The sequence below is a fragment of the Aplysia californica genome, unplaced genomic scaffold (assembly GCF_000002075.1).
Source record: "Aplysia californica isolate F4 #8 unplaced genomic scaffold, AplCal3.0 scaffold00118, whole genome shotgun sequence".
NCBI classification, from domain to species: Eukaryota; Metazoa; Mollusca; class Gastropoda; order Aplysiida; family Aplysiidae; genus Aplysia; species Aplysia californica.
Window position 1 is genome coordinate 41,624 of NW_004797388.1, and position 10,855 is coordinate 52,478.

The 10,855-nt window shown below is 41.3% G+C and overlaps 1 protein-coding gene across 1 annotated transcript; it reads left to right on the forward strand.

The window, feature by feature from the left end:
* The first annotated feature begins 2,125 nt into the window (after positions 1–2,125).
* On the forward strand, positions 2,126–4,838 carry LOC106011442 (C-factor-like). The gene is made up of 3 exons (XM_035969121.1): positions 2,126–2,153; positions 3,289–3,316; positions 4,604–4,838. Exons 1-3 carry the CDS (start codon positions 2,126–2,128, stop codon positions 4,836–4,838), a joined length of 291 nt encoding a protein of 96 aa, XP_035825014.1.
* Positions 4,839–10,855: the final 6,017 nt, after the last annotated feature.

The window sequence follows — 10,855 nt, forward strand, 5'->3', positions numbered from 1 at the left end:
GGAGCAAAAAGCAATTCCCAAACATCAGTTTTACTAGATCTAGATCTAGATCTAATTGATTTGAAAGAAGGCAGTTTAGCTGCACCTGACAAGTTGCATTATTATGATGACCCATTAGAACAAATGACTATTTTATTCGAGAAATGAACTAAACGTAACAGCTCCATACTCTTGCGTAGATCTAGAGATCTAGATCTAATCCCGGTTCATTACGGTGCCCATCATTTGACTCTAGATCTATTTGAAACAATATTAAGGGCACCGTAGATCTAGAAAGTTTTGAACCTATACTCGACTATAAGAGACTGAGAGACTAGTGTTTGGTTGCCGAAGGTGAGGGCGCTTTGCAGGGAAGTTTTTAAGTTTTTACTAGATTTAGATCTAGATATATAGATCTAGATCTAGATATATAGATCTAGATCTAGATATATAGATCTAGATCTAGATCTAGGCTAGATCTACTTTGCTTAGCCTACACACAGAGGGATAGAAGTAGAAGGCGAACATAGATCTAGTGCGCGGAGTAATTTATGCAAATTTTTATATTTCACGTGTGAGAAATCAGCTCAGCCAGCCTATATTTCACGTGTGAAATATAATGATATATTTTACCGGAAGTGCAATGCTAAAACAGCTCCAAGTATGGTATAAAATATAGTATAAATCTCCGTCACGCGGAATATGGAATTGTTCACAGCGCTTCTCGCTTCTCACTCACATTTTGCGTACGCATGGCCTAGATCTACGTCACACATCACCAATGACACTTTTTAGAGGAAAAGTTAGTTTAAAAAAAAAAAAATTTATAATGAACTCTTTTTTGCACCAAAAGCTCTCAAAACATGCGTTCAGCAAACATAATTTCGCAATTAGAAAAAAAAAAATGACAGGCTTTGCTTTTCAAAGTGGTATTGTCCAAGCTGTAAACTATTTCAAATCTACAGAAACCACGCAGTGGGATTTTAAAAAAATTAATATTAAGGAATTTTCTAGAATAGAGCCAACTGGTGTTTACAAAAATATTGATCTGTTAAGAAAAAATGATTCAAGTCACTGTGCAAATGCTGGAGAGTTTATGTTCGATTTTTCTATAATAACTTGCGATTCGAATTTTTCTACTACACCCAAAGATAGTACATAACAAGATGATCCACTCGGCCAAAAAAAGTGTCCGTCGGAAGTCCGCTCTTTGCTTCAGATGGCGCTGCAGTCTGTTTTGAAGCTCTCTTTCGTTTTTCCAGAAGAAGAATAGGAATAGCACCTCCTTGCGTGCGCAGATCGACTGCTGTTCATCAGCAGTTCGGGATCGTTCACTGCAGAGTTTTAGGTTTTTATTATTTTAATGACCTCTCGCCTTTCATTCTAAAGTCAAATTAAACGAAGAAAAAATCACCCTTTCCTCCGGAAGAGGTTTTGTGTCAGCGTAACTATTAAAAAAGCGTTCTTCCAAAATTTATTTAAAAACTTGCTAGTTTCACCTTGATTTTTTAAACTCAAGTAGGGTAACTCTGTTCGCAAAGGATGCGCATTTGCGAAGAGGGCGCCACCCAATTTTGAGGACACTTTTTTAATTGGCTCAAAGAGAGGAGTGGCCCCTCTTGTTATGTAGACTCTTTGCTACACTGTAGTGGGCGATACTGTCTACATCAGCAAGCATTCTCTTTATATCATGATCATTGCATAATTGGTTGAGAATTGTAAACCTGTAGGCTGCTTTCTTTTTTATTTCTTTCATCAGATGTACAACTATTATTATATCGATACCATGGTATATGGCACAAGTGACGTATCTACCTCTTTTGTAAATATAGACTTCCTTGGAATTGGCCCACTTTCTCTACACTATTGATAGTGCGTTGATTATTGTTATGTAATGTGATTGATTTTGAACATTAAAAAAAATAATATGTGATACAATTATAATAATGTTTTATCCCCTTAAAAAAACTTAGCCTAAATGTTGTACTCTTTTCGTGTTGTCTAGGCCCCATCATCGTGGCACAGAAGTTCCTGCCTCTCCTAGAGCAAGCCGCAGCTCCGAACAAGTCTCAGCCCATGAGTTGTAACAAAGCCGCCTTCATCAATATTTCTTCGTTCATGGCATCTCAAAATGAGACGTATCAAAATGGAAGAGGAACGTCCTTACATTACAAGTGAGTTTCTGTTAAAGAATTTCAATATTTCAGCTTCATCACCCCCCCCCCCATTCCCTCCTTTCTCATTATTTGCATCTTGGGGTGGTTTCTTCTCTGGAGGCTTTTAATATAAGTAAGATTTAAATTTGATCTTTGTTATTGACACTGTTCCAGTAAGAGAAAAAGGAAGCTGAGTTGGTTCCATTTCTTGTTCATCATAGAAGTAAGAAATCACTTCTTTTAAAGTACTGTCACTTCGCACTGATTGCCAAATTGCATGTACTTATTTGACTAAACAGCTTTATTTCTTACTCATGTCTCAATGATATCTTATTTATTCTTTTATCTTCTTTATTCAGCTTCCCCTGTTCACAGAACTCAAGTATACTTCCAGTTTCCATTTTGCTTGTTGTATTATTTTGGAAAATGCATTTAGTGCAATGGTTTTCATAACTGGCCCTTGTCTTACAACATCTAGCAATATCGGTTTTGCTGATGCTTAAAAAGGAACACCTAAATTAAAAATGCGCATACTATCTGTCCCGTTAAAACGCCATCAACCAACTGTCTTAGTTGTACGTATGCCCCGCAACACCGTCTGATGCACACACTGCACACTGTGCACGGCGCCCTGTCGTCAGCTCTGCCTCGATAACTTTCTTTTCTCCCACACTCAACTCTGTCAGCAAGCACTAGAGCTGGAGTCTGCTCGATTAATCGAAGTCTTGCAAGCAGCGGACAGCTTGCTTTAGAGGTTTGCGAGCAGTCTTGTGCTTTGCTTTGCCTCCCGCTCGCTACCGGGGGGAACTTTCGGAGAGTTGAGACTCGCGGACAGTCTTGTTGTACTGTGTTTTGACGTCGCGAACTCTCGTGCCTGTGGGCTCATTACATACTACAGAATATTCTGGTTATTTGCGTTTAGAGGTGCACCAAAGGTGCAAGATTGTTTTTTTTCCATAGTCGGGTTGTAAAAAATAAAAAGCTCTATTCAATGCACTTAAAAATCAATAATAGATCGGCTATTCTTACAAAGCAAAGGCCGGTTTTTTAAAATGTTCACGTCGCACGCAAAAGACCTCAGTTCGATTCCCGTAAGGAGATACACTTTTACCGAGAACCTCCGTCTTTCTGCTTGGGCTTTGTTCCCTGTCAGCCCAGTTTGGCCCTCACATTGGGTTGAAGTAGGTCTAGCCCGTCTCCTAAATGTTCTGTATTATGTCACTGTGAGTTTAAACCATCCATAAAATAGGTTACATACATACGATACAAAATCCAATCACAACGACCCCTGTTTTTTTGGGTTAAATTCTAGGGTAATCTAATAAGTCTAATTATTACTACCAGGAACCTAGGGCTCCTACAATACCACGCTTCCTCTCACTTACCCACTCTCTCAGCTGATCAAAGCCGGGAAGTTAAAAATAGCTTCGGCTCTCTACGTCTTTCACCAAAACAAGCACAGCCTCTCCCTTCCTCCACGGTTCAGAGTTCACACTGCGAGCGGTCTTGCTGCTTGCTGCTGCAGTAAGTCAGTCAAGTGGCTTGCCAGGTTGCGAGCAGGTCCTGGGAGCCAAAGCAAAACATGGGAGCCGAGAGACTTGCCGGGCGGGGAGCAAATCACTGAGCACAAAGCAAGACAATGGGACGCAAAGCAAACCATGGGGCTTACTGTGCTGAGAGCGATATTTGAAACTTGACGGCCGTCCGCTGCTTGCAAGCCTTCGATTAATCGAACAGACTCTAGTGCTACGCCGAGCAGCGACACTGTGAGCGTGATCTCTCTCTCTCTCTCTCTCTCTCTCTCTCTCTCTCTCTCTCTCTCTCTCTCTCTCTCCCTCTCTCTCTCTCTCTCTCTTTCTCGCTCTCTCGCTCTCTCTCTCTCTCTTTCTCTCTCTCTCTCTCTCTCTCTCTCTCTCTCTCTCTCTCTCTCTCTCTCCCCTCTCTCTCCCCCTCTCTCTCTTTTTCTAACGTAAGTGGCTTCGCGGATTGCAAGCAGGGTGGGGAGGATGAGGGGGTCTAACACGAGTGGCTTCGAGGATTGCTAGTTGGTGTGGACTTTAAGTTTAGGTAGTGATTTGAAACTTGTGACTTGAACTAGGGGCTTGCGAGCACGAGCGGGTTTGCTACCGGGGTACAGCTCTAGTAAGCACTTGTTACCCATTTGCTTCCTCCTCCTCACCATAGCAAACTAGAGTACCCCACTTCGCTATGCTACCTACCCATTCCACATTCCCCCCCGTGGCGTGTAGATATCAGGTGGCATACTCTCGCAGTGATTTGTTCTTGTTCACTTGTCATAAAAATTCTGAGACCAGAAACTGTTTTTTCATGATATTTTATTCCACGCTCATCGTACGTCTCGAAGTTTCAACAAATACTAGATAATATTTCATCATTGAATTATCCCGTCAATATCATTTTTAGGAAAGAACAATGCTTTTTCTCTTGTCTCCGTTTTTTTTCTTCAGATGCTCTAAGACTGCTGAGACTATGGCCACTATTCTGATCTCTCAAGAGTTGAAAGACGCTGGTATCTTGGTTTTGTCACTTCACCCGGGCTGGGTACGTACAGACATGGGGACAGAAAAAGGCGATCTTTCCCCAGGGGAGAGCATTTCTGGCTGCCTTAAGGTGATTGGATCCCAAGGTGAAGAGAGCACTGGCAAGCTTCTCAATTACAAGGGAGATTTGCTTCCTTTTTAAGCAGCAATCCATTGTCCTTTTTGTGTGCATGAGTGAGTGTTGCTTGTTTCGTAGGTTCAAACAATTTTTTTGGGTGGAGTTGGTGAGATGTGTTATTTTTGTTGGAATGTTTTAGGGAGGGGCAGGGTGAGCCATGAAGTCAACTAATAATGGACCAACTAAAGATGATGCCTCTTTTTTCATTATAATAGAATCCGGTAGTAGAAAGTGATGGCAGTACTGAGAGAGTGTGAATCGACATGGAAGACATTTCATTTTGATTTCTAAAATGATGTTCACTTGTAACAAACTCATTTCAATAAAGTCCCTCTCTCTCCTTTTCCTTACTGAAACAGTTGAAAAAATGCTTGATTCACATCGTTAGACCTCCGTAACTACTTGGTGATAGTTAATTCTTTAGTGCAACTGATCTTCTATTATCTCAGTGCAATATTAAGATGCAGCAGTTGCTGTTATTACTGTTTTATTTTTCTGAACAATTGCCACCCTCTGAATTTTGTCTCGATTGTGTTGCTTGTGTCTCCTACCTCCGTTCAAAGCAAACAGGCTCCATTGACTGCCTTTACGATCTGATGATAACTCTCATTTTGAGGGGCATTATCTTCCATTGTTTGAACCTAGCAGCTAAGATATTTGAAAGTAGATTTACCTTTGTTGAATACATGAATTTAAAGCTAACCTCATGATATCTTGTTTGATCTTGCAGGGTGTCATACATATACTGAACGCCGTTAAAAACGCAACATTTTCAAAAAGTTATTAAAAAGCCAATTATTCTCTGATCGTGACGATTTTTGGATACACAAGGGAGTAGTTGTTAGTCCACACACCCATGCACGATTTTTGCTGTTTCCAAGAATAATTTTTTCATCGCAATACAGTAAACTATGCTTTAGTAAAAATGTGATATTAAATGTGCTATATTATAAAAGAATACACAATTATTTACCTGGAAGATGACCCATAGCTCACTCCAAACTAAAGTCCTAGCTTTTTTCGATCGATTCTTTTTATTTCTCTCATTACAAGACTCCTCAACTTAGCGAAGCTGATCGCAACTTTCGCTTCCGCCTTGTTCATGGCGGAAAATCTGCCTGAGAAGCAGCTATGTGGCTAAATAAAACGCAGTACTTGTATTGTTCTCGACTTATAGAAAGATTTTAGCACACTTGAAATGTTCGTGATGGGCAAAGAGTAGGACAGTCTGGAGAGATCAGCCATGTTCAAGAGAGGCAGATTTTGCTGTGGCATCTGCGAAATCGTTTCTCAAAAGCAGCAGCTTAAGGCTTGCATTGGGTGCGTGAAAATGTTTCTTTGATCAGTTTGGGGCTCGGAGCTGTGAGTACAGGACTTAGACAAAGAACGCCTTACTCAGGACTGCAATTAACGAACCCATACAACAGCGCCGTCTTCACGGTGCCAAACAGCACAAAGAACAAATCAGAATATCTCAGTCATTCAAGACGACACTCTTGCCCTTACACTGCACATTTAGCAAACAACACAGTGTCTGGAAGATCAGAACATGAATGTCATGGACTGGCCAGTGTAAGTACCCGACATTTCTCAAACAGCTCACGTATGGGATGAACTGAACCGCAAAGTGTGTACCGATTTGCAAATCTGCAGCTATTAGGAGATCGCGCTGCCACGAAAGTGGGACAGAATTTCTCAACCAAACGTGGAAAATGTTATCAAATTCATGTGAAGAAATGTTTTGGTCTGTTTATATGTTAATGATTGCCCTACAATTTACTAAGGGTAAGAGATCTTTACTGAGCTTCGATTTGTGTTAATCTGCAAATTTGTCTCAAGGGGGTACGCCGAGAGAAGGAGGACAATGTATCGAAATCATCTAAGTGTGTGATCAAAATGGTTCACATTAGTTGAATAAACTTCTTTTTAATCTACATTTATTTGATGCAAACATGTTCAGACTATATGATAATATATCCATGAAGTTTCCCCCCCCCCCACTTTTCATGTATACGTGCTCTGTTTAATGCATTCCAGACTTATATTAGTTTCTATAAAACTGAAGTACGTGACAAATAGACGGACTGACGGACTGACGGAAGTTGTATATTCCTTTGTTTTCCTGATTTTAGCAGTCAAAGCCTTGTGAGTGAGTTGACAAATGTCTCATTTTTTTGTTATTTGTTTACATGCGTTTGTAGGATTATCTACGCATCAGTAGGTTTTACACAGATGTTTGCATAATCCTTTTGAAAAACCTTCATTGGTATTTTTATAATCTGAAAGCAAAATTGGATATTGCAATATTTGTATTGTTTGCCTACTATTATTAGATTATGCAAAAAGTCAGGTGTACATTATATGTTCATTCTACGTGAAAGTGTATGATACATTATAGGCCTACTATTTATGATCCGACTGAGAGAGAATGACGACATGTGTGACACAGACACCGAATGGTCTGACGGTGATGTAATAGCACTTGGACTTAAATGTAAAAAGTCAGTCAACTGCACAGCATTGCTTCTTGCCAGCGATTCTGACAGTGATGTGGACGACTATCTACCACTTTCCACACAAGTAAAGGCAACAAGTACTCCAAGTTTTAAGGCCCCAGATCAACACACTCCCTCGTCTTCGTCTTAAGCGACAGCTACATCAACGATCTAGGTTGGAACTCAACACAGCACAGACCGAGCAGTGGATTCAAACCCCTTTCAAATTGATGATGTCACACCGACTTGGGGGGGGGGGGGATTCAAGATGACCCACCCAACCCAACCACTCCAGTGGCCCCACGACTATCATCTGTCCTCTCCTAAGTGTTCTCAGAGGTTGGGGAAAATGTCACACACAAAAAAAGTGTCAAGAAAACAATCACGCCAGCCGGACCAGCGGAAACAAAATCAGAGAAAAACATTCCACAACGGGCATACATTCTACACACTAGGCCTAGTCTGGGTGAAACTTCACACACGTGTGTGTATCATGGCGCGCAAAACATAAAAATGTGCAAAAATGAAAAACGAAACAAGTCACTCGCGAGCCATTTCCCTGATTTTGGTACACTGATTTTGAATCTGGTATGATTATCTTTTAAAATCTACGACGTGATTTTCTTTAATTTTGAAATTAGTTCTGTTGTCCCCGGCGCAGCAAACTTCAAAGACAGTCGGCACTCCCCTCAAGGCCGGATGGCCGGACGTCAAATTTACATGCAGCAGCCGTGGGTTCTTTACACCCAGCCGGCTATTCCCGGGTGTTCGCCTACGGTTTGAGCCGCATTTCTAATTACACGTTATGATTGGCCGTACGGCCCAGAAATCTGTCCGGTCAGCCAGTACGTAATAGGCCCTTCTTAAGCCTAGCTACACGCACGCACAGTGTGTCCTGCGCAGGCCTGCCACATGGCCACGAGAGAAACAAGACTACCCATGAATAAATACAGCTGGATTAGTCTACAAATGCTTACTTGCCTTGCATTTCTGATTTATCAGAGATCTAATATAACTTGACTTTTTCTCTGGTCCCACCATCCCTATTGTATCAAGTTTCCACTGTATTCACACCTGAGCAGTGGGTGACTGTCGTTGGTGGAGCACTAAAGAGTAAGAATCCCTATGATATCAAGGACATGTCTGCACAAGGTTTCTTTGACTTTCATGCAGTTTCAAGAATACTTTAAGAACTTGGATTATGACGAGGAAAGCGAGAAGATCAAATGGACGAAGATCAGGGTTATACATTTGTTCAAAATGAGAACGACACCATGGCCATCCGCTACGACGAGAAAGAGTGCTGAGTTGACCAAATGCAACTCTGACGGAAATCAGAAGGACCAGATGAACAGCTATTGAACCTACAAGTGCTCAGTGAACCAGCTGGTGCGTCAGAGGACAAAAAGAGGTACCTCATTTTATTGTGTTCATCAAACCTGATCCCACCTGCTCATCACCCTCTGCGCCAGAATTTTCCTGTTTTGTTAATGTTCTAACTAGGTAGGCATAAAAATGTTTAAGCAATTATGATAGATCCAGTTTATTTGCTCGGTTCTCCTGTATTATGTTACATTTTCACTTGTTAAGGTGTGAATGAGTACGCCCAAATGCTAATATAAACGCCCATTTAACTCATACTATGCATGTCTATTCCTAAGTAGCTTGATGCACTTTTTACTTGTCAAACTGGTAATGTTCTTTTAACTACACTCTGTAGTCTTTTCCTGAAGCATTTCTGATGTTTTTTCTGCAAAGAATGACTTTGTGGGTCACAAATAAGTTCTACGACAATCAGACTTACTCTCTGGAGTTTGATTTCTCATCAGTCAAAATGTTTCATATATATATATATATATATATATATATATATATATATATATATATATATATATATATGTTTATATATGTATATATATATCCGCGCATTTTAGAGGTCTTTCGTACCTTTTAAAATGACTTTGTCGTTTCATATAGATTGTATGACAATCAGATTGACTATGATTTTGAAAAGCATAACGTGCTGTTCATCAAAAGAGTAACTATTTGAGCTCTCTGAATTTAGTATGATTCCTCTTTCAGTCTACTTAAATCCTGTATGCGCCATCTATTCTCCATTTTTTCAATGTATCAGTAAAGAAATCCTGTATGTGTCCCTTACAGGAGTTTATGTTCACGTTTTTAGTAAAGATTCAGTAATTAATTCCTGTATAATTACAATATTTTTCTCATGTTTCGTTGAATATGGTTGTTTTTTATGCTTATGTGTGACTCTAGCGGCACTAGCTGCAGCGGGACCATCCCAACAGCGGGACCTTACCGGAATCCCCCTTTTTTTCTATATGCAAACTCAATTACCTGTGCTCTGGTTGAACGGGGCCCGAACTTGAATACAGCAGGAGAGATCGAGTGAGCTTAGCTGTGGGGAAGGGGGTTCGGGGGTAGCTGGCGGGATTCAAACAGGCAGTCAGTGGTGCGTCGTTGTGATTGGCCAGTCCAGTAATGAGTGAGGTGGGGCAGACGGCAGAGAGAGAGAGAGAGAGAGAGAGAGAGAGATGCTGCGGAGAGACGCGTTATGTGAGCCACTCCAAAATTTAAAATGATGTGCTATAGCCTTGACGCTCAGTACCGTATAATAAGAGCGTATAGGCCATAAAAGGTTAAAAAAAAAGAATAGAGTGTGTAGTGTGTGATTCCTGATTCATTGAATTGCGATCGTTGATGCACATTAGAGCTGTACCCCGGTAGAAAACCCGCTCGTGCTCCCAAGCCTCTAGTTCAAGTCACACGACTCAAAATCATTAGGTCAAATCCTCAAATCAAATCACCGGCATGATAAGTTGAGTCTAGCACAAACTGTAACCTTCTTGGTCTAGTCTGAACTTCAAGTCCACACCAACTAGCAATCCGCGAAACCACTCGTGTCAGATCCCCTCATCCTCCCCACCCTGCTTGCAATCCGCGAAGCCACTTACGTTAGAAAAAGAGAAAGGGGGAGAGTGAGAGATCCTGCTCACAGTGTCACTGCGCGGCGTAGCGCTGTAGTCTGCTTGATTAATCGAAGGCTTGCAAGCAGCGGACAGCCGTCAAGTCTCAAATCCCGTCCGCAGCATACGAGTCCCATAATTCCCATCGTATTGCTTTGTGCCAGTGAATTGCTCACAACCCGGCAAGTCTCTCGGCTCCCATTTTTTGCTTTGGCTCCCAGGACCAGCTCGAAACCTGACAAGTCACTCTGCTGACTTGCTGTCTTGCTGTAACTTCCCGCCGTTGATCAGCTTAGCGAGTGGATAAGTAAGAGGGAGCGTGGTATTGTAGTAACAGAGACCTAGGTTTCTGGTAGTAATAAGAATAAGTAGACTTAGATCTAGATTACCCTGGAATGGAAAATTCCAGAGGTCGTTGTGATTGGCTTTTGTATCGTATGTATGGAACCTATTTTCTAGACGTTTTAAACTTACCGTGACATAATACAGAACATTTAGGAGACGGGCTAGGCCTACTTCAGCCCAATGTCAAGGCCAACCTGGGCTGAGAGGGAACAAC

What these genes read in the sequence shown, in the direction of transcription:
- LOC106011442 (XM_035969121.1), top strand. Translation starts at nt 2,126, where the DNA reads ATGGAAGAGGAACGTCCTTACATTACAA. An exon ending in GGAACGTCCTTACATTACAA is followed by an intron (nt 2,154 to 3,288) that starts GTGAGTTTCTGT and finishes GTTCCCTGTCAG; the next exon opens with CCCAGTTTGGCCCTCACATT. An exon ending in GGCCCTCACATTGGGTTGAA is followed by an intron (nt 3,317 to 4,603) that starts GTAGGTCTAGCC and finishes TTTTTTCTTCAG; the next exon opens with ATGCTCTAAGACTGCTGAGA.